At 31.6% G+C, this 23,441-nt stretch overlaps 5 protein-coding genes across 5 annotated transcripts; 1 reads left to right on the top strand and 4 right to left on the bottom strand.

Moving 5' to 3' along the window:
* Nucleotides 1-300: 300 nt before the first annotated feature.
* On the bottom strand, nt 301-714 carry OFP30 (OVATE family protein OFP30). The gene has a single exon (XM_019210971.3). The coding sequence runs from the start codon at nt 712-714 to the stop codon at nt 301-303; it is 414 nt and encodes a 137-aa protein (XP_019066516.1).
* A 4,649-nt stretch (nt 715-5,363) lies between these two features.
* Nucleotides 5,364-7,686, top strand: LOC101243761 (uncharacterized). Its single transcript, XM_004251038.5, has 3 exons — nt 5,364-5,736; nt 6,566-6,757; nt 7,356-7,686. Exons 1-3 carry the CDS (start codon nt 5,512-5,514, stop codon nt 7,512-7,514), a joined length of 576 nt encoding a protein of 191 aa, XP_004251086.1. The 5' UTR covers nt 5,364-5,511; the 3' UTR covers nt 7,515-7,686.
* Nucleotides 7,687-7,885: 199 nt separating this feature from the next.
* LOC101244053 (transcription factor E2FB) lies at nt 7,886-13,351 on the bottom strand. Its single transcript, XM_004251039.5, has 14 exons — nt 12,884-13,351; nt 11,279-11,462; nt 10,974-11,033; nt 10,703-10,788; nt 10,507-10,595; nt 10,324-10,378; nt 9,982-10,034; nt 9,846-9,896; nt 9,677-9,725; nt 9,510-9,575; nt 9,339-9,415; nt 8,982-9,204; nt 8,669-8,735; nt 7,886-8,479 (listed from the first exon to the last, which is right to left on the bottom strand). The coding sequence occupies exons 1-14, from the start codon at nt 13,037-13,039 to the stop codon at nt 8,346-8,348; spliced, it is 1,350 nt and encodes a 449-aa protein (XP_004251087.1). The 5' UTR covers nt 13,040-13,351; the 3' UTR covers nt 7,886-8,345.
* An 811-nt stretch (nt 13,352-14,162) lies between these two features.
* LOC101244341 (uncharacterized) lies at nt 14,163-17,254 on the bottom strand. The gene is made up of 2 exons (NM_001320345.1): nt 17,122-17,254; nt 14,163-14,570 (listed from the first exon to the last, which is right to left on the bottom strand). Exon 2 carries the CDS (start codon nt 14,541-14,543, stop codon nt 14,310-14,312), a length of 234 nt encoding a protein of 77 aa, NP_001307274.1. The 5' UTR covers nt 14,544-14,570; nt 17,122-17,254; the 3' UTR covers nt 14,163-14,309.
* A 644-nt stretch (nt 17,255-17,898) lies between these two features.
* On the bottom strand, nt 17,899-20,720 carry LOC101244639 (50S ribosomal protein L27). Its single transcript, NM_001329388.1, has 4 exons — nt 20,674-20,720; nt 19,161-19,434; nt 18,379-18,480; nt 17,899-18,307 (listed from the first exon to the last, which is right to left on the bottom strand). The coding sequence occupies exons 2-4, from the start codon at nt 19,425-19,427 to the stop codon at nt 18,122-18,124; spliced, it is 555 nt and encodes a 184-aa protein (NP_001316317.1). The 5' UTR covers nt 19,428-19,434; nt 20,674-20,720; the 3' UTR covers nt 17,899-18,121.
* Nucleotides 20,721-23,441: the final 2,721 nt, after the last annotated feature.

Here is a 23,441-nt window from a genome sequence, read left to right on the forward strand (position 1 = left end):
TGAGAAAAAAAAATATAGCTTTTTAATTTATCATTATATATAATTTTCCCTTTTCAATATAGCTTTTTTAATTATTTTTTTGCGAAAAAAAAACATATAAAAGTTCATCGTAATTAAAGATCTATCAAACAAAAAAAAAACATATTATTTATAATAATTATTGAATACTAATTTTTCGGAAATGAGATTTTTAAAGAATTCGACTAACTTAAAATATAAAGCATATATAAGTCATATAACATTCTACTATCCCAACCTGTTATCGTCTAAACATTTTCGAAGAATTCGAGCAATTGAGCATCAATTTGCGATATAATTTTTGCCATTATTCCAGATCTCCATGAAAGCTTGAAGAATAATATCATGATGAGAAGGCGAATTCAGCTGTAAAAAACAATTCAAAAGCTCATTCAAATCATCGTAGGAGTAAATCTCCTTCTCCATTATCATCTGCAACATCGATCGCCGGAAATCCCCAAACGGATCGTCGGAATCCTTCACCACCGCCACACTTCCGACGATCTTCGCCGGCATAATCGTCGGAGATGGTGAATCTGAATTAGAGGTTGAAGATGAGTGCGCATTGGGCTCGGGTTCGGGCCTGGGCTTGGGCTTGGGCTGAATGATTTCTGATAATTTGGGCTTGCTGCAACCACAACCTGCTGTTCCATTGGAAGTAATGCAATTCCAAATTTTTTTATTTTTTGAAGACATTTTTGAATATATTTTTGAAGAAGAAGAAGTTTAATATATATATATAGAAGGAAATAAATGAGTTAACGTGTGATATAATGTTCCAATTTTTATTTGGTCAAATTAATTAATATTTTAGAAAATATTATGGTCAAAGATTTTATTTTTTTCTGACTGTTTAATAATAATTGACCAGAAAAAAAGAAAGAGATAAAATATGTCATATTTTAATGTTTTTAAACATAAAATATATAGTGCTAAAAGTTAATTACTTTTAATATTTGGTTTTTTCGGTATTATAAAAATTCTTTTAATTTGGTGAAATTTAGACACATTCAAAACGTCTCAGTTTAAGATTGTATCAATCAACGGTATCGGTACATAGCATATGTCTTTATACATTCCATAAAGTGATATATATGATCGATATATCGCTGTAAAGTAGTATATTCAAGAATAAAAGAATGGGAGTTTTTGTAACTTTAAAATTAGAGGAAATTTTAAGGAATTTTGTTAAGTAAATTGTGTATTTAGATAATTTTTTTATATTCTATATCTGATTTATTGTTGATGGTCAATTTTGATTTTCTTTGAACTAAGAATTTTTTGAGAACTGTCTTTCTACCGTAAGATAGGAGTAAGAATACGTAATATTGTACTCTCACCCGGGGGCGGACCTACCTTCATACAATGATGTTTATCCGAACCCCCTTCGGCGGAAAATTATATTATTTATACATGATTAAAATAAATTTATAGGTATATATAATAGATGTCGAACCCCCTTCGACTATCTATTTTTACAAATTTTCGACCTTCTTATTAAAAATTTTAACGCCGCTTCTGCTCTCACCAGAGTTTAATTATAAGATTATGTATATTTGTCATTTTCATTTATTTATTTGATCCATATTGGAGGAAAAAGAGGGATTATATTGAGGATTTTTTTGCTTTTTTTCTGGTCTCTTTCGTTTACGTTTTGTCAAGTATAAAATATTGTTTGAATTTTCAAGTACTTAAATATTATCTGATGTTTTTTTTAATTATCATATTATTTGTTGTTATTTATATTCTCCTTTATATTGATTTAAACGCATCATTTTTTTAGATTTTATTTTGGATAAATTCTCAATTTTAAAAGAAAAAATTATTTCGACAAAATATATTTACTGAAATAATTTTTATTATAATTAAATTAAATCTAATATAAATTATTTTTGATAAATTTGTGTCAATTTTATTTAAAAAAATTAGATTATCCAATTAATTTGCCGTAGATAACAAGGAAGATAGACGTGTATAATAATTGTGTAGAGCTAGGTAGTTGACTCTTTAAAGGTAAGATGGAAAATACATATTTAGCTAAGCTTATTTATTTATACTCTCAATAAATATTAAAGTGCTTATGATAATAACTTATTTTGAAGTAATTTTAAAAAATAAAGGTTGGAAAAAAAAAACAGAATATATCTTATATGAAATAAAGTCGATTTCGATATACATTTGATTTAAGAAAAATATAACTTTAAAATTTTTAACGAGTCAACCCTGAATGCTCATATTAATTATATAGTATATTTTTGTCACATATATGTGTAAACACAATTTTTTTTTTAGGTTAGGCATGTAAATGGTATTTGATTATACACACGCAATTTTCAACTATCCAGTATTTAAAATTTTGAAATTTTGAGATTAGTATAAAATTTTAAGATAATGATTGATTATTTTTTATTGTATGGATTGAAATGTGGTTATTTGTGAACTAGGAGAAGGACTAAAAATTTTTTGAACAATTTTAAATAGGTCAATTTTATTTTTCGTTATATTTTTTGATAATATATAAGTCTTGTTATTAGTTAACTAGCTTAAAAATATCATTTAGTTAATTAGTCAAGTAACTCAAAAAAAAAAGAAGAAACTTTCTAACGTATAGCTGGTTTCAAAATAAAATTTAAAAAATTAATCTGTTGCCTCCTTAAACTATTTGAAATTGGATTTTTTTTAAAAGACATCATCGAAATATCAATAAACGTCATACAGTATAAAAAGAAAAATATGAAGAGCAGTGGCGAAGTCAATATTTTCAATAAGAAAGCTCAATCTGAAGAAATAAACACAGCAAGTAGCTTAAGGGGGTTCGGTATCCATTATATATACTTAAAAAATTATTTTAATCATGTATAAATAATATAGTTTTTTATCAAAGAAGATTCGAATAAACCCCGTAATAAGCTAGCTCCGCCCCAATGAAGAGTGAAGTAAATTACAAGTAATACATGATTTGAAGAGCCCACTGATAGGTCTTTTTATTATTCTATCGAAATGTGCATTTTTTATAGGAATATATATATATATATATATATATATATAAATATATAAAATGAGAATAGGGGAGTGTTTGGTGAGGGGAAATATTTTTTGAAAAATGCTTTCTAATATATTTTTTCAATTGTTTCTGTTTATCAAATTATATTATACCTTTTTTTAAAAAAAAAAACTTAAAAATGAGAAAAATGATTTACATAATTAAAATTGTGAAAAAAATTCATTACTGACCTTTTAAGTTTAGTGTTTCGTCTCTCTTTTGCTGTCTTTGAATTTGTACTTTATCTTATTTCATCCTTATAATATTTTATTCGATTATATATAATTGTTGTTGAGATAATATTGTTATACTTACTTATAAACATAAATTTTTTTCTTTAAAAAAAAAAACATTTTTCTACATTTTCATGTCCATATATCATTAATTAGTTGGTGAATGAGCTTAACCTATTACCAAAATTTTGCTACAAGGAACAACAACTATTGAACGTTTATTTTAAGATTCAATTAATTTAAATTCACGTCGAAAAGTTTCAGGTAAAACGCTTCTAATAAAGATGACCGACTCCATACTCACCATTCAAATTCGATCGAGATTTCTAATTAAAAATTGAAAAGTACTTGCTATTGCACTATAATCTTTGGAATATTTTCAAGATTTGTTTTCTTTCTTAATAGTTAATTTACTTCTGTTTTAGAAATTTTTAGATTAGTTTTCATTTTCAATTTCAAGTAATGCATCAATTAAGAGCTAAGTTGTCTTCCAAATTGCTATCAATTTATTCATTTAATTGTATAAAATAAAAGAGCATAATAAAAATAATATAGAGTAATTTAGTCACTCTAAAATTTTCACTTCAAGAAAATAGCAAAATGTAGTTCCCTTCATTACTAAGCAATGTTTGATATTTATTAAAAGAAAAAAAAAACAATTCAAAATTATCAGGTCCACTGATAATTATGAAAAATAAATTAGTAAGTTATAATAATGAAGGTATAACTAACTATTCAAAAAGTTTATATGTTTATGTAAGTTCAAAACCAAAAAAGAGGTTTAAAATTCGAAGAGTTAAGCATACGAATTAATTGAAGGCGGATTGATATTTATTATATATACATAAAAAAAATAATTAATTATGTATAAATAATAATATCTTTCATCGAATGAACCCCTAACAGAATGCTGACTCCGCCCCCTACCACCTGATTATTTGAGAAAATTTTATAAACTAACGGTAATTTAAAGAGGTAATTACGAACATAATTATAATTAGCAACAATCATTGTATATTAGTTGAATATTATTCGTATCAGGCGAAAGAATTGTATTTTGACATCAAGTATCAATTTTATGTATATTATGTATTTACTACATAATCCAAAACATAGCTATTGTTCATAATTTTTTAAAATTATAACTAGTTATCATAAATACAATAAACATTTGCCACGTCCAATATTTTTTTAAAAATTTGAGTAACTTTTACATATAGCAAACACAAAATTCATATTTGTATGTTATAGTAAAGTTTATAAAATTGCACTTCATACCAAACACAAATATGTATATTTCACTGTACATATACAAAAAACAATTGTATAATCTGTGTATGTATAAAACGAGAAAGAGAGAAAGACAAAAGAAAATCGGGCAGAAAAATATTTGTATCGTATAATTATGAGTGCATAGGACGAAGATATATATATTTGCATGGTGAATATACAATTTTCTCTCGCTTTATACAAACAGAAACACAATTTATACATTTTTGTTTCTGTTTGTATAAGCGAGAGAGGCGAGCAAGATTAGGAAGAGTAGCGAGCGAGATCTGAGAGAGGAGAACGAAAATATATGTATTTATACAATTTTCTCTTACTTTATACAAACACAGACGCATTTTATACATTTGTGTTGTGTATAAAAAGCGAGAGAGGCGAGCGAAACTGCCACCAAACGAGAGTGGCGAGCAAGATTAGGGAGTGTGACGAGCAAGATCTGGTAGGAGAGAGAGTGAAACGAAAATATATTTATTTATACAATTTCCTCTTGCTTTATACAAACACAAACACATTTTATACATTTGTGTTGTGTTTAAAGAGCGAGAGAGGCGAGCGAAACTGCTACCAAACGAGAGTGGCAAGCGAGCTTCCACTAGGGAGAGTGGCGAAAATAGCAATAACTTGCTATAGGATACAAAATCAAAGTATTTTTATAATATTTTATTTAAATTAATAGTTTATTATTATATACAATTTTAAATTCCAAAAATTTATGATTAGACTAGTAGGCCCAAAAAAGTAGGAAGCCCAATAGTAGGGAATATAGAATACCTACATTTTTTATTTGTTAAAATAAAGAAAGGCCAAAAATAATGAAACTTGTCATTCTCTCCATCTGATTTTTTGTTTGTTTATTTAATTCTCCATTTGAGTCCACTCCTCAAAGAAGAAGAGAATTAACGCCGCGTTTGGATAAACTCAAAAAAAAATATGGCTTCTGCTTTACAAATTTCTTCTCAGTACAGTAAAATTGCTCTTTGTTCTTTATTTCCTGTTTTTCCAAATTTAAGAAAACCAAACAAGGCACTAAATTCAGTTACCTCAAATTCCAATAAAAAGTTTAAAATTAGAGCATTGAAGGAGAAAACAACAGAAGAAGTTAAATCTGCTGAGGAAATTACAAAGAAATTTGGTTTAGAAGCTGGCCTATGGAAGGTACTCTTCTGTTCCGATTTATTATTTTACCTCTATTAATTAATTGATACGATGTCAAACACTTTTTTTTAAATGATATTAGTTCGATATTAATAAATTGTTGGTATAATGTTGAAAAATAATTGTCCAAAGTCGAAATTGAATTAGTAAGTATTTGACAAGTAAATTCGAAGGGAGGGTGTTTGGAATTTGGGAATTATAATATTTTATTTTCTTGGTATATAAATTTCAATGGTCTGACTAATTAAAATTCGCGTAGTTGGTTAAATAAGATAAATGTATGTGCAAACACGTGTCAATGCTTAATTGATTGATTAAATTTACTATGGTTAAGTGAAAGAAAGAGGTGGAAAAATATGTTAATAAATTGTTGTTGATTAAGTGTACAAACATGTATTGTATATTTATTGCTTTGATATAAAAAGTTGATCGCAAATAAGTTTCTATCGTTCTATTTTGCCTATTACTTACCCCGTTCAAGAAAACTTCAAAAAAGATTATCTTTTATAAATAATAATATATCGAGTATAATATCATAAGATGAGGTATGGAGATGGTATAACGTATCCAAACCTTAACCTTATTTTGTGGAGATAGAGAGACAGTTTTCGAAAGATCATCGGCTCAAGTAATGCATAGCAAATATCATCTTTTACAAATAACAATGTATCGAGTATAATCTCATAAGGTAGGGTTTGGAGAGGGTAGAACATATGCAGACCTTAACAGTACCCTACCTCGTGGAGATAGAAAGACTGTTTTCGATACACGATCGATTCAAGTAATACATTGAAAAGATTATCTTTTATAATATATTAAATGATTTCAGATATTTAGCTCAAAAGAGGATAGAGATGAAGAGAACAAGGATAAGAAATCAAAAGGGGATCAAGCAAAAGAGCTTTTGGCAAAATATGGAGGAGCTTATTTAGCAACTTCAATTACTCTCTCATTGATATCATTTGGTCTCTGTTATGCTCTCATCAATTCTGGTGTTGATGTTCAATCCTTGCTACAAAAGGTACACTTTTTCTAACACAAAAAGAGTTCTTGCACCTCCGAGGTTTGTGGCTTGACAGTTATGTTGCTCGGATTCTTCGAAAATGTTAGTCAGATCCTCCAAAAGAATGGTGATGTTGGCATGGTTGTCTATGTTGCTCCGCTTCTTCAAAATTGTTGTTGAGTGTGTTGGATTCCCAAAAGCAGTGCATTTTTTAAAATATAGCAATAAGGTTTTGAAGAGTTCGAGTAATATAGTCTGACAGTCAATGAAAATTGAAATAATATCTCAAATGGTCACTCAACTTTGAACTTATCTATCAGAAAGTCACTCAACTATGAGTTTTTTTCTTCTCTGAACTATGATTTTCAATTCAAGTCACTTATCTATTAGAAAGTCACTCAACAATGAGTTTTTTTTTTCTCTGAACTATGATTTTCAATTCAAGTCACTCAACATGTGAAGCATAGGTTGGCATGCTACAACTGTTATAACTACGTCTCAATTTCAAACAAGTTAGGATCAGCTAGTATGAGTTCTCGTCGGCCATATTGCTCCATTTAAACTCATCTCACTCCAATATTTTTATCTAATAGAAACTCATATATATATTTTGCAGGTTGGTATTTCTACTGATGAGACTGGTGAGAAAGTGGGAACTTTTGCATTGGCTTATGCCGCTCACAAAGCCGCATCACCTATTAGATTTCCCCCTACTGTTGCTTTAACACCAATTGTTGCTACTTGGATTGGAAAGAAAGTTGATAAAGAGAAGTAAAACTAGGTTGATTTTGGACACAATTTTGCTGCAGATGTAATATATGTGTTAGTAAATACTACAGGTTAATTATATTTACTACTATTTAATTGTTATTGTCAAGTATAACAACACTGTTGATAACTGCAAGATTTTAGCTCAGTATATAACTGGAAATACAGGTGTTCATCGATGTTTCTATCGTTCTTCTCAATTTAGCCTCAGTCCACAAAGTATCTCATGTTCGTGCAAGGATTGGGAAAGTTCTGTACCCCGAGGGGTTGTAGTGTACACAGATAAAAGCAAGCATCAATGGTTGATTCCACGACTCAAACAGTTTACTGTTTGCTCCAAGTCACCCTTTCTCAATAGATGCAATTCGAGAACTTGAATAGCAGAAAAGCAAACTCCAGACACATTCAAATGTAAAAAGAACTGCAGCAACTAAATAAAACTTGTCCTAAAGTATGAGAATAATCTAGGCTAAAGCATCAACCTAATTATATTGTTAGAGCTAAGATCATAGAAAGCAATGAGCTAGACGATACACGAGGCAAGATATCGACAGCTTAACCTACTGACTGTTGCTATTACAAGTGCAATCTAAGTATATCTAAACTGTACAATGAACAATCGGCTCGAGTCTTGCAATATCTTGAGCCTCAAATGCAACAGCCCTGGATGCACTTGTTCTTTCCTTTATAGAGTTGAAATGGATGTACAGGGGAATGAATCTAATGTAGAAGCTTTTGTTCAACCAATAATATATAAGCATCATCCGGCAAATGGAGCGACCATTCATCTTTTAGAAAACTAAACGACAGCATCCACACAAGCACCAGCAAATACCATTTAGCACCCGGAAGTATTAGCTGCAGAAGGTACTTCAGTTGTAGCAGGTGGCGGAGTTTGGGCTCTTGGGGTACTGACATTAGCGATTGAATAATCTTCTTGAATTACATCCAACTCGTTCCAGTCAATAGCAGCTATTTGCGAGTTATGGATGTTACATTCGGAGAAGTAATGTCAATGAAAGTTCAACTTCTATGCACAAAACAGGTTGCCTAAAATGGTAACTACATGTAACCGTCCATAATACATCGATAGTGTTAGAATCAATATATATAAAGTTAAATCCTTTTGATAAAAACAGAAAACAGATTTCAGAAGGATACATTCTGTCCTCCACATGTCAGTGATGCTAACATCTGCATCTGACAAAAGCCAGTAATCTGCTTCGTTCTGAAGATTGAAAATAATTAGCAACTGAAAACCATAGTTATTCAAATCCTATATCTTTTCATAATAAATAAGATCGTGTCTGAAACATCTATTCTTCTAGGAATGGCAAAATGCAAATGCTTTATGGGTCGTACTTTCTTACTTTTGCCTGGCATTCAATAGCACTGCAATTATGTAATGCCCATGAACAATTAATGTAATGCTTGTAATGAGAGGTTAATGCAATGCTCGTAAACAGTAACTTACATCAACATCTGGAACAATCTTCATTATTCCAGTCATAAAGTCCTGTGAAGTGCCAACTTCTGAGCGCACACTTTGATTTTCTTTTCCCTCCATGCCAATATCAACTTCTTCATTCTCCTCAGTAGCCAATGTTGGAGTTTCATTCTCATTCAGACCTGACGTTGAAGGCACACTTGGGGGTGCCTCAACAGCATTTACCTCCTCAAACTTCTCCTCAAATTGACTAAATAAAACACAACTCTAGTTTCAAATATTGAAATATATCCATTATACCCCATATAATGTAAAAAGATTAGAAACACCCCTCCCCTTCTCTCCATCCTGGGATTCATATTGTGCTAAGAAGCAGCAAAATACCTGACTAGGTAAACATCAATGGGGCCCATGGTGCTCCGTAACACTATTCTGTATCTCCTTTGTGGATAATCAACAGCCTATTAGAGGCAAGAAGGACATGCTAAGAAATGTGGTAGTGAAAGGGCAAGAAATGGAACAATATTTTTTCTGTAATAAGGAGATATAGGTTACCTCGTCAGGGTCTGGGACTTCTAAAGTGGTGCCATGTGGAGCTTTAATTGCTATCAATGTTTCATTCTGATCGAACCAATCAATTTTTAGACTAAGCGGTCAGTTATTGAAGGTTGCATTTAGAAATAAAGGGAATGGAAAAATTGGAAGGAGGGCTAAAATATTACCTGGAAACAAGGTAAGCTCTTGATATCGTCTTCAGTGACGAAAAGCCATCTTTGAAAAGAATTTTTCAGGATATCAGTATTTAAGAATGAATAAGAAAATGGTGAGCAGTTAAATCCATCAGAAATCGCATGAGCAGAATGTTGTTCTTATTTAAGCCAAAGATGCTACCTTTGATTATTTTCATCTTCACTTAGGTCCCTTAAACTTTCCTGCATTTCTCTGAAAGAAGCCAACAATAACACAATCTAAGGTCAGAGATGAAGCAAAGCACTGTTGGATTTTTTATTACTAGTTAAGAAGCTACCTTATCTGGTCATCTAATCTATGCTCTTCAATCGTCAACTTATCCACTTCTGCCTGCAAGAGTGCAAACTCTCGATAAGAGAATACCATTAAAACTGATACTGGCAGGTCTATGTTGTTAGCAGCCTTCAGCAGAGGAAGCACAGGCTAAAATTAAGAGCATTGGAATGCTTAAAACTGTTGTTTTGTGAAAAAAAAAATCCCACACATTTTTCAAGAGAATAGAGGATCTTTTCATCAGTACGAGCCCCTTTTGCTCAAGTTACTTCACTTCTAGAGGACAAATGTGTAAACTAAAAAAAACATTAAGAAATACAACAGGCGTTGGAGTAATGGTCCTTACCTGTAAACTTGCAACACTCTCGTCAGCTTCTCCTGGTTTCGAGACACCTTGACCCCTACATAATAATATTTAAAATCATATTTTAACTTATTTTTTCTCTGAATTATCCCGAATCACATTATAAATATTCATGATAAATAATTGAGAAATTTATTCAACTTGGATAAGTATATCTGCCCATACTTCCACTGGATCCTGTTCTTGAGTTTCTTTTCTATCAGCCCAATGCCTTCCAGGACATTTGTGATATCATATATACGCCTTTTCTGCACCTGTTATAAGAAATAACCACCTTAAACTGGTAAGACCTCATCAAGCATAGTAGCATCAAGATTCAAGAATACTGTCTTCTGCATCGTTTACATAAATTGAACTTCACCTCTAATGTATCAGCAGCTTTATTTAGATCAAGCATACCGTCTTCTGCATGTTTGATTAGATTGATGAACTTTTTCGTTAGAAGACCTGAATGGGAATCAAGAGATGCTGTTATAAGTACTAGTTTACTATAGCTCTTCCATTTAACAGGTAATTGCCGGAGGAGTATCCAATAAACCACAAATATGTAACACTTGAGAACAACTCAGACATCAGAGAAATAATACATTGAAGGACAAATCAACAATTATGTCATCAAAGTTTTAACTTACCCAGGGAGCTATCATATCGACAAGGACCAACTGGAGTAACATTATTGCCTGAAGGGGATCCTGTAAATTCAATAACCAAAAGTTAGAGCTAGTAATTCTCTGCTTGTATAAATAAGGTCGGTCTCAGAAAAAGTGAATTACAAAGATAAGGATCGAGAGAGAGAGAAGGGGAGGAAAAGAAGCATCAGCAGATAATCTACAATTTACTGGCTTGCAGAAGTAAGATTGCTATACTGAATGCTTCATTGAAAGTAAATGAAGTACTTTAACATTTTGAATGAAACATTTTTCTCAAAAATCCTCACCAACATTGGAGGTAACAGCTTGAGAAGCAGATCTGGCCTTTGAAGTCCTAGGAACTTTCTGTGCATCTTTTCCAGATACTGGTGTCGTTTGTAAAGGACTGTTGACATTAGCATATCCACAAGCTGGATTCCGGTCACCAACCACCTGTCCATAATTTGCTGCTGCACTCTTCCGCTTCAGTGGCTGAAAAAGACAATTGAGTACCCCAAGCGCTATCAGCAAATTATATTTTTAAGATTTAACCTAAATTGTGTCTGAAAATGAAATTGGTACATAAATGTGAACTTGTCAACCGCATGCATCTCCTTTGAATCAGCATAGGTTAAGTGCAATTTTCATTTTAGCATGCACAATGACAAATTAATCACATACTATCAACACTCCGAATAATAAGTGAAAATTAGTCATACAACACTTATTATTGGGTTAATCCTACTTAGACAAAAATTCCTTACTGATGGTCATACGAACAGTTCATAGTTTGGATAGCTGAAGACGGATGTATTCTTATGGAAAAAGCAGATGAACAACCATCAAATAGCTGCTCAGTGCGAGGATGTTAATAAGACCATGAGTTCATTGGTTTAAACATTCCACAAAACCAATAAAAGGAAAGAGAAAAATTAAATTAGAGAATGTGCCCGATAAATTAGTCTTCCTTGAGTTTGGTAGTAGTTAAATACTTCCAAATCTTCCACTAGATCAAGGTTCTCGAGACTCGTATGATAAAGAATATGTCCTATAAAACCTAATAAATAGTGTGCTACATCTGAAACATTTCTCAGATACTTGTGTATAGTCCCTTTGAAACATTTCTCAAATGCTTTTCCGAGTGGAGAAACAATTGGGCTAAATAAAGCTAGTATGACCACTATATATCCAAAATTCAACAGCACATTTAACACAGCCAGTTCCTTGATCCATTTTATACCACTGGCACCCAACAATAAAGTAAACTACATCACAGAATGATATACAGCATAGCGTTGAGGAAAATGAAGAACTTACAAGAGCCTGAATTGTAAAGCAAGAATTCCAGTCAAACCCACCTCAAAACTTCATTAAACAACATAAAACCTCAATTTTTCTGGTCGAAAATCTTAACGAACAAACAATAAAGCATCTTTCACCATTTAATATCCAGACGCCAACAACAGATTGTACATAAAACTGTTCATTTATCCCATAAACACACCTATAGTGCATCAGTAAGGCACTAAAGAATCACAAAGAAAGCTCACTAGTCTCGATATCCAAATTCAACAACATTTAACACAACCAGTTCCTTGATCCATTTCAACCACTATCATTCATCAATAAAGCAAATTACATCACAGAAAGATACACAGGATAGCATTACAAAAATTGGAGAGCTCACTACAGCCTTAACAATAAAACTACAATTCAAGTCAAACCCACCTCAAAGCTTCACTTAAACAACACAAAACCTCAAATTTTCCATTCGAACATCTTAACCAGCAATTTTCACCATAAATACCCAAACTCCAACAGCAAATTTTACATAACACTGTTCAATTTACACCACACACCTATATTACATCAGTAAGACGCTAAAATAACAGTAAAAAAAAAAAAAAGCTCACCGGAGTCTTCACAACAATTCCAGGGGGTTCTTGAGTGGAACAATCAACTGGTTCTGTGGAAAACCGGTGGTAGTCACCAAATACCGGTTTAATCGACGAAAACTGAAGCTGACGCTTCAAAGATTGTTGCTGCTGCTGCTGCTGTTGGGGTTTCATGATCTGCTAAAACCTTCGTTTTTAAACAACCCCACCTGCTAAAAACTCCCAAAATTCCCAAAAAAATCGATCTTTTTGTTTTCAGTGACAAAACAAGAGATAAAATTGAAAACCCTTTTCGATTCTTGAAGTTTTAGGCATAAGGGGTTTGTCAAAAAAGTGAGAATTGATGGGAAAAAAAGGAGAATTGAGTGGAAAAAGATGAGATCTGAAATTGGGAAAAGGGAAAAAAAAATAGCGGGAAGAGAGAGAAAGGGAAGAACAAGAAGAAGAAAGAGAGGGAATTTGGTTCGGATATATAGGTGGAGGGAATTTGCAGTTATTTGTAAATAAAAAAATACTATATATTATAAAAATTAATTAATCAAAGTAAATAAATGGTACTTTAGTACTATGTTTTTTTTTTTTAATAATATGATTATGCAATTATAGTTTAATGATAAAGTTTGGATTTAGTTTGCACCCTCCATTTTCACATGTCAAATTGAATTCTATGGGCTCCATGAAAAAAAAAATTATTGATAAAAACTTTAATATGTTTAATCAATCGGTTGAAGAAAAATTACTTGCAAAGTAATAATCATATCTAGTCATCGACCATGTATATTAGTTAGTGTACAACATGATAGTACTTATATAGTCATATAACTTTTGAGACGTATTATGTTAAACAAATAACAATATTTGTGTTATTGTAAAAAATATATATTAAGGGTCTATTCGATTAGGGATGTGGTTCGATTCGACTTATCGATTTGCAGATATGTATAATCAATCACTATTCATTATAGATCAGGTTGTCGTTTTAATCGCTAGTGAGATTTTAAATCAAAAGTCACACTACTAGATAAAAAGAAATTTTCAACGTTATCATTGAAACCTAGTGGAGAGTAAAATATATCCAGAGTTTATCTTTTATCTCGTGGAGATACAAGATAGAAAGGTTGTTTTCGAAGACCCCAAACTACTGAAAGGTCATTAGAAGGGGGAGCATTTTCTACAAGTTTTTTCTATTCCATGGTTCGAACACGAGAGTTATGATTAAGGGTAAAGTGATCCGATAGGATCGCGCCGCGACCCTCTAGGGGAAAATAATTGCAAACTCATACTAATAAAGTCACATAGCTCAAGCAAACAAGTGATATTTCACAAGATTTCCATTTCATAAAATCATACACAGGATCTGAATCTCAATGTACCAGTACAGAAAACTAAACATCAATTTGAAGTTTATACATGTTCTTAAGAGTATTGCAGTTGATATACTTCACTATTTAAGTAGATGAGCAAGGTCGGGGTCATCTAAGCTGACATCCAACCATCCCTGTAAACGCATGTATTCTATGTAATGATCGGGTGGCCTTACAGCACGAGGGTTTCTTGGAGTGAAGCCATGAATTCTCTCGAGATCACGAGCAAGCCATCTAACGTATGCTTGATCTAGAGGAGGCACAATCTTCAAAAGCACCTCATCTCTCTCCGGCTTTGCTGGCCTATTTCCCATCACTGGTCAACTTCAAGAACCTGATGACTGATGCAAACAAGAGAATGTGGCAAGACGAAAATGGATATGCTGAAGTTTAACAAACACTAAACCACAAATAGAAAGGCATCTCAATAATCTGAAGATAAAATGGACAATAAACACGCGGAAGGAGGAGCTGTGTGTCAATACTTTCAGGAGCAGTATAGAAAGTAAGAACATCTTGGTAGCATATGATCATTATCAACTTTCTTTTTTCTCAACGAAACAAATCAAAGGCTTCAAGGATAGAAATGCTTAAAGTTCAGAGCGAGAGTGTGAGATAATCAATATAGATGTCTATAAGTAGGATGACTGGACAAAACTAAGTTGCTCCGACTCTTCAAAAATGCCAACAAGTGCGAGCCAGATCCTTCAAAAGTAGCATTTTTGGAGGATTCAACACAAGTTCAATAACATTTTTGGAGAGTCTAAGCTTCATGCGCACCAATATGATTCATCACCCATGCAGCAACAGTCACTCTATTTCACTTTCAGCAATCAGCACTTTTCTACTGGCTGTGTGTAATGACTTTTGAGAACAACTTGATCAAGCATATACAGAACATGGTCTAACAGACCTATTATATAACACTAAGAGCGAGATAGGCTTCCAAATATCATCTTGGATAGCTTGCCGGTCTTATGGTTCTCGTGAGTACCATTCCATAAATTCTGAGTCACTTTGCAGCCAACAGGCACTAGATTCATAATTCACAGAAATTGTTAAGAGTTTTCCATTTTTATTCTTGCTTTGGAGTAAATTTACTAACAAATTTTCATTCAACAGTTTTCTCCCTTGGGGCGGATCTACACCACAAGCTACGGGTTCACAGAATCCAGAGAAGTTTGGCCCAAACTTTGTAATTATGTTAATAATTCACTTAATATGTGTAAATAAGATATCTATCCCGAAACCAGTCGTTGTAGTGTACTAGAATCAAGAACCCACCAGCAACAAGTATCATGTAACTCTTATCTACGGTCTACCAAAGCTCGGACACGGACAGATGGCAAATAATTCTACAAATAAAATGCCAAAAGATCGAAAAAGCATAAAAACTTGATAAGCAATGGCTGATATGGCTACCAGTGACTGCATTATTTGGTTCCTCTCAATCTAAATACAAACTGAAATATGCATCAAACATAAATAGGTACAAATGACTTTAGGACTCAAGAGCAGTTCAATTAACCTGCTGTTCAAAGATATCATCAGTACAGGTTTGGATTATGTACGCCACAAAAGGCATCTTGCACTGATAAATTCTACAATTGCATCATTTTTCCTAATTTAAACGTCTAGTGCTATTTAATTTGCAGTCCAGTACCTTCTTTTATTTGATTAGTATGTTCAATATACAGATGGTTTTAGGTTACCCTCTTAGCATTTGCCCATGGAATGAAAAAGGTTATGTAACTTTTACTAGTAAAAAGAGTTTCAAAACTCGGGAACAACCCAAGCATACCAATTAGGACTATAGTAGAATCTAATGTCATAATAGCACAGTATCAATAACAGCCTGAAATATCTTGGAAGTTTAAATAAAGGTAACAAGATGAATATCATAAAGGAATTCAAGACTAAGGCGCATTTCTATTTCACCGTATTAGGATATGCCAAAGCGTACCAAGTATAAAATGGGGAAAAAGATGACCATAGAACTAACGATTGACATAAAAAAACAACCAAGAAGAATATTATAACCAATCCAAAATATACTCCGATCATCACCAACACAAATCGGAAAAATACATTTTTAATAGTAAGTCTAGAAAAGTCTGATTGTGATTTTGGCACTGTTCAGTCTGTGACTAGAATCATTTTCCACAAATACATGTTAAAATTAGTTAACTTCAAATATAAGAAGTTATTTTTTCGTGTTTGGTTGCTGAAAATGTTTTCCACCAAAAGAGGAAAATGACTTCTCCTCACTTATCTCACAAGTCATGTCCTTTTACTGCTATTTCAATTCTTACTCCATATCGCTAGCTCCAACCAACACAACAACATACCCAGTGACAATCCCGCTAAGTGGGGTCTGGGGAGGGTAGAGTGAACGCAGAGTTCACCACTTCCTCGGCTAGCTCCAACCAATGCTCACATATAATACTCACAACTTATTTTTCGGAAAAGCATTTTCCTTCATGCCTAACACACCTAAATGGAAAAATCACCTTTAGTCCTCATTACAACTATCTCTTGCTCCTTAGCAATACACATCACATTCACATTTACTCTTCTTTTCAAGATAACGCCTAACATCATCTACCTTCCTCCATAGTCTCATTCTCAAACTCTACATCAAAAAAATAATTCCGCAAATAAAGCATTAACCAAACAATTGGTGATAAAGGGTTCACAATTTAACCAAAAAGGACAAGTCTTTAAACCACAAACACAGAGAAATCAGAAAAAATCACAGTACCAACTCTAGTTTGTTCATCAAGATTGCAGTCAGCTAAAATTTGGCACAGGGCTTGCCTAGTGCGATTTGACACATATTACAACTAAACTTAAACATGAGAAAAATTAAATAAAATAAATAGATGAACTCACCGAGGGTCGCAAATCGCAAGATGAAGAACAACCAGAATCACAAAATCCTCTACAAAGAGAACAGAGAAATGGCTGCCACAAATTTGTTCAGCACCAGAGTCGGGTTCCGGGTCGGAGTATTTGTTTTGGGATCGTATAATAAACTCGCCATAAAATGTAAGATTATTTTATTTCAATTTTGATATAGGGTATTACATAGTTTGTTTTTTTTTCTTTTGGATTATTTATCCTACTATTTTCGTCCCTGGGCTGACGAAATAAGTTATGTCGTATGGCTGATGGAATAACTTTTTTTCAAATTAACTTATTTTTAATAAGATAACCACTAAAAGGGATGAAATATTTTATTTTAAAATTAATTATAATTACACTTAATTGTTTTCACAGTCACTATTTTTATACGAGAGATGAGATAAACAAATTTATCCTATTGGATTAATTTTCTATGGTATATATAATAAGATAACTTATCATATGACCACAGATTATTCCAAATTTAATATTCCTTCTAATATCAAATGAACCCTTTTATGTACTACTCATTATTCTTTTAAATATACTCTCATCCTCCTAATTTATATGAAACGGTTGTTAAACAGTTTAAATTTGATCATAAATTTGCTGATAAAATCTTCAAATTTCCTTAAAATTAGAAGATTTCTCTTACTACTAGCTTCTGCGGCGGAATAACGTGGAAGGTCTCTGAAATTGGATTATTTTAGTTGTGATTTTACCAACTGAACACTTAAACCGAATGAAAACTCAAAACTCTTTTGGTTGTGCTATTGTGCAAAGCTGCATCTTCTGAATCATACATTTCATTCTGTACTCATACAAACTGTGACAAAGACTCATGCTTTCAGTAACACAATTTACAAACAAAAAAAGACAACAATGGCAGAAACACAGTTTAGAAAATGTGCCTGCAAATGTGTTCCCAAGTAGCTACTAGCAATAACCAAAACGACAACAGAATGTTTGAAAAATCGAAAGACCATTATCAGCAAGTGGTGATGGGATTATCTTCAGAGGATTCAGCAGCAGAAGCAACTATCAACTGAGGCTCAGGGATGACACCTTCTCTTCGTGCCTTTCTACGTTCACGTTGTAATCTGAAGGACTCTCTCTTTCGGTTTCTATAGCTGTTGGGGTTTTCAGGTTGCACCTCGCGTGGATAAACACTTATCTGCACAGTCAGTATACGTTAATAACACTCGTGTACCACATATCTACAAGCAGTAAGCTAAAGAACTCAACCTTTTTCCTGTCAGGTCCAAACTTTTCAAATTTGACTAGTCCATCAATCAAAGAAAATATTGTGTGATCTTTGCCAAGTCCAACATTCTTTCCTGGGTGGAACTGGAAATATCACCACGAGAACGATTAGGGAACAGAATATATGGCAATGCTAAACGGAGAATGCAACTTTTGAACTACTCTTAGAGCAAACAAACAGACGATAACAGGATCATATCAGAGCCGAAAAAAAGTAAAACTAATACCAACCTCTGGCATAAACCCTTTTACTATCTAACTGATAGAAGACGACATCTACTCATAGCATCATACTGTCAGAAACTGACACTTTCGGCAAAGAAAAAAAACTCAAGTCGGATTATAACAAATGTGCATTTCTTAAAGAGAACTTCCAACTATGTCTTCACGACACGAGCTCAAAACCTTAAACCTTATAGCAATCTGTTACTTCAAATGACAAGATATGTATCCCTCTAGTACCTTGTTTTGTACTCAATCTAACGCCCTCTAGACAATCCACATATTTCTAACAAATAATATACAAACCAAACGAAGAAAGCCAGACGAATGGAGCAGAGTTATTGACAAGATGCCAGGACCTAGTATGTTTGTGAGGTATTGAGCAAAAAAACTGGAATTACACTCTACTTGGGTGGGTTCATCCGAATTCATTTCAAGCACTATTAATTAATCAAAAGAACTATCAGAACTTCCACAGCAAATACGAGTTTTAGGCAAAAATAAAAAAGAGAGAGGAGATCCAGAAGAAGTAAAATTGAAACCTTTGTACCGCGCTGGCGAACGATTATAGAACCGGGCTTGGCGACTTGGTCACCATAAATCTTGACACCAAGCCTCTGTCCAGGAGAATCTCGACCATTCTTAGTGCTACCAGCTCCTTTCTTGTGTGCAGACTCAATTGTCAATGGAGATTTCAACGGGAAGGAAACGGAGAACTTAGGGGCAATGGGAAGAGAAACCCCAAGGAGAGAATTGGAAGATAAGGAGAGTCCTTTGAATGAGGAAACAAGACTCAAACTCACTGCCATTTATACGCTGCAAAGAAAACAAAGAAATTCAGTAGCCTCTCGTGGTACTTACTATCAGAGATGAGAGGCCTAAAGGAAAGGAAGTGATATTTAACAATGGGAAAAATATGAGCATAGAACTACTAAGAGGACAAAACTATTACCATAACAACTACCAAGGATCTTAATCGCCAATCTAAAATTTCCCCGGATCATCGCGAACACAAATTGGAGAAATATATTTTTGATAGTAAGTCTACAGAAGGTTTGACTCTGACTTTAACACTGCTCGGTATGACTAAAACAGTAGAAGAGTGATAAAAATGGTCCTAAACATATTTCCTAAGAAAAAAAGTTTTCCATCAAAAGGGGGAAATAACTACTCTCACTTATGAGATAAGTCATTTCCTTTTACTACGATTTCAGCTCTTTCTCCTTATCGCTCGCTCCAACCACTGTTTAGATAATATTGTCATTTCTTAATACTCAGCTTTATCAAAATATAAAACCAATTTGCTGAGCTTATTATCAATCTTCAAAAAAAATACAAAACACACACTCCTAACAATAGAAGTACCTTAAGTCCTCATTACAACTATCTTTACTCCATTATATATCTCTTGCATTTCAATACACATTACTTCCACTCATTGTTTTTCTTTTCAAAATTACACCAAACATCAACCCCCCTCCACCACAAACGCATTTCGCAAACTCTACACCACAAAATATTCCGCAAATAAGTCCTTACGCAAGCAATTGGTCATAAAAGAACCATATTTAATCATAAAGGACAAGTCTTTAAACCACAAAACAAAGAGGAATCAAAGGAAACCAGTATCAACAACAAAATAAACACTAGTATGTTCATCAAGATTGCAGTCCACCTAAAATATTAGTAGCGGTCAATAAAGTAGATTGATAACCATAACGTCTCAAGTTCAAATCCTAGTGAAGCATAAATACTAACCCCCTCCATTTCAATTTCCAATAGCAACTCTTCAATTCTAACTTTTCACATTAAACAACATTTTGATACATTCGACATAACATTAGTTTTACTTCAACCCCACTTGATTAAAAAAAAATCTTTACTTTCTTATATTATTTGCCAAAGTCGAACCACACAAACAAATTGAAATGGAGAGAATAGTAAACCAAGATTTGCGAGTCAGCTAAAATTAAATACATTTTCGAACACCCAATTAAACATAGTACAAGAAAAAAACATTGAATTTACAGAAGAGGGGAAAAGAGATGAACTCACCGAGGGGATTATGGAGCCACAATGGCAAAATCTTCGAGATAAAAAGATAAGAGAAATGTCAGCCATCCTTTTTATAATATACTTGACCCGTTTTGAATTGGGCTTTTTTTAGCTTGTTTTCGGGTTAAGTTTAATGGTTTCGTTTATCGAACATAAGTTATGGACATAAATTAATTTTGCTTATAAATATTGAAGTTGTAAATATTTTTATCGAACTTGTAAAGGGGAATAATATGATTTTAATTAGTAAAATAAAATGTTTTTTCAGATATCTTTTCTTCGAAACTAAAATCCAAGTGATTGTTTTTATATTTTTGAAAACGTTTTTTAATCTCAAATTGATATTCTGCGAAAAGTATTTTCAAAAAATGAAATCATATTTAAAAATTTTTAATTTAATTTTTATCGAGAAAATTTCATACTCCTACTTACGGGCATATATAATATGATTTTTCGATAAAAAGTATAAGAATAATTTTTTTTTGCATACCTCCATACAAGTACGGTTAAGAATGTCAAAATGAGCCTAAATATATATAACTCGTCTAACTCATTTAAAATTTTATAGGCGGGAGCTCTAGATATTTTGAATTGGATCAATCTCAACTTATTTACGTTTTAGCCCATTTTAAAATAATTTTTAATTGTGTCCAATGTAATCTCTAATTTCAACATGTTTTAAGAGTATTTTTTGTATTGGTGTAATTTATGTTCTCATATTGAATGCATAAATTAGAATCTATTTTATATTTTTTATGATTTATATATCAATTTTATAACTGTTTTTATTGAATTAAAATTCAAATAATAGTTATTAAAGGAAAATAACAATATGTTTAAATTATTGAGATTAAACATGTCAAATCGCACAGGTCATGATCCAATCCAATGTTTATCCTATTTGAGCCTAACATAATTTGAAGAGGTTATGATTCGACTTAAATTTTATTTGAACTCATTTTAATATTTTAAATTTTAATTCAACCCGATTATTTAACACGCCGACCTACAATAATGCCACATTATTCTTGAAAATTGCTCATATTATGCTTCTTGAACTAGTTAGTGGAATTGATTGCTCGAGTCAAAAGTTGTGTTGGTAAATTAAAGGATTTAAAAGAAGAATATTTAAAGTAAAATAGATTGTTTAATTTATTTACTTTTATAGGACAAGAACAAGTGGAGAATATAAATGCCATGAACCTAATTCTTTCAAAGAATAAATATATTTATTGGTTAAAAAATAATATTAGGTGAACATTTTAAATATATCTAAATTTCAATATATAAAATTAATACAATAAAATAATTAAATCCAACATCATGCTATATAATCTATATGTGCAAATACATCAATGGTTTTAACATGTAATAGTAAAATACCGATAAAGATTGTGATGGAAAATTAAAATAATTCAGAATTTCACCATTTTTAGTTAGAGATTGCAAATACAATCCTTTGTGAATGATTATTTTAATTACAAATATTGACTTTCAAAAATGATTTATACAATATACGAAATTGAATTTTAATCAGACTCAATACAAATATGCATAAAATACTAATTAAATTTATCATAGTTTTTCTCTAAAAATTATTTTGAACAAAACTTCAACTTCAATTTAAAAAAAAACTTAATTCATAAATGAATATTTTATAAATAAATAAATACACTATATACTCACTGTGTAAATAAATTATTTATACCTTACGAAATAATCATATTAAAAGTTAACTAATTATTTATATTTTTAATTTTAAATCAAATTGATTTTTCATTAAATTAATTAATAATCAAATTAATTTAAAACACGACCAAAGGGACCCTTAATCGCCGAAAGTTAATAGTGTGCTTTTTCTCAATTAGCACTTTCCTTCTTTTAATAATTGATTGGTTGATTTAATTGGTCTACGATTTATAATAATATATTTAGTAAAATTTTATAAATAGAATTAAAAAAGATAAAATATAAGTAGATTTGTTACTTTTTTATAAGCGTAAAGAGATTATTTTTAAAAAATATTCAAGTTAAGTACTATGAATTCAAATATAAAAATAAATGACTATAGAAAATATATCAACTAGATAAACCGCAATCACTTTTTTAAAAAATAAAAAATAAAACCCTACTTTGGTGGTCACTTTTTTTCTTTATGTTCTAAATGTATTAGTATTATTTAATTTGTTGAGAGATGAAATTCATAATATTATTACGTGAAATATTGTTCCAATTAAAATCATCTTAGTAAAAGCCGAACTATTTTTCAATTATTCTAATAAAATAATTTATCAAAATAACAGTAATAATTTAGGGTAAATTTTACATATATCAAACATAAAATTCATATTTGTATACTATATCAAAGTTTGTATAATTATGTTCCATAGTAAATATATATATGTATAATTCGCTATACATATACAGTTGAAGCGAATTGTATAAAACAAAGCGTAAAGAACGAAAAAAAGAAAGAGAACTGGCAGAGAATTGTATAATTACAAGTGTACATGACGATTACATAAAATTTGAATTTTATATAAAACGAAAAAGACAAAAGAGATTTGGGCAGGAAATACACAATTGAATCAAACTGTATAAAACGAGAAAGAGATAAATTATATACAATTTGAATTAGTATAAAACGAGAGAAAAAGAGAAAGACAAAAGAGACTTGGACAGGAGAGTAATTTTACTATATAATTATAAGTGTATATGACAAATATACATGTATTTGCTAGGATATGGGACTGATAAGTAATTTGTTA

The sequence above is a fragment of the Solanum lycopersicum genome, chromosome 11 (genome assembly GCF_036512215.1).
Source record: "Solanum lycopersicum chromosome 11, SLM_r2.1".
NCBI lineage: Eukaryota > Viridiplantae > Streptophyta > Magnoliopsida > Solanales > Solanaceae > Solanum > Solanum lycopersicum.

Coding starts and splice junctions, on each gene's coding strand:
- OFP30 (XM_019210971.3), bottom strand. CDS start 714: ATGTCTTCAAAAAATAAAAAAATTTGGAATTGCATTACTTCCAATGGA.
- LOC101243761 (XM_004251038.5), top strand. CDS start 5,512: ATGGCTTCTGCTTTACAAATTTCTTCTCAGTACAGTAAAATTGCTCTT. Junction 5,737..6,565: donor TAGAAGCTGGCCTATGGAAG/GTACTCTTCTGT, acceptor AAATGATTTCAG/ATATTTAGCTCAAAAGAGGA. Junction 6,758..7,355: donor TTCAATCCTTGCTACAAAAG/GTACACTTTTTC, acceptor TATATTTTGCAG/GTTGGTATTTCTACTGATGA.
- LOC101244053 (XM_004251039.5), bottom strand. CDS start 13,039: ATGAAACCCCAACAGCAGCAGCAGCAGCAACAATCTTTGAAGCGTCAG. Junction 11,034..11,278: donor AGCTGTTACCTCCAATGTTG/GTGAGGATTTTT, acceptor TTGAATTTACAG/GATCCCCTTCAGGCAATAAT. Junction 9,576..9,676: donor AGAGCTTACCTTGTTTCCAG/GTAATATTTTAG, acceptor TGGTTCGATCAG/AATGAAACATTGATAGCAAT.
- LOC101244341 (NM_001320345.1), bottom strand. CDS start 14,543: ATGGGAAATAGGCCAGCAAAGCCGGAGAGAGATGAGGTGCTTTTGAAG.
- LOC101244639 (NM_001329388.1), bottom strand. CDS start 19,427: ATGGCAGTGAGTTTGAGTCTTGTTTCCTCATTCAAAGGACTCTCCTTA. Junction 18,481..19,160: donor TTCGCCAGCGCGGTACAAAG/GTTTCAATTTTA, acceptor TGATATTTCCAG/TTCCACCCAGGAAAGAATGT. Junction 18,308..18,378: donor TTGGACCTGACAGGAAAAAG/GTTGAGTTCTTT, acceptor CTGACTGTGCAG/ATAAGTGTTTATCCACGCGA.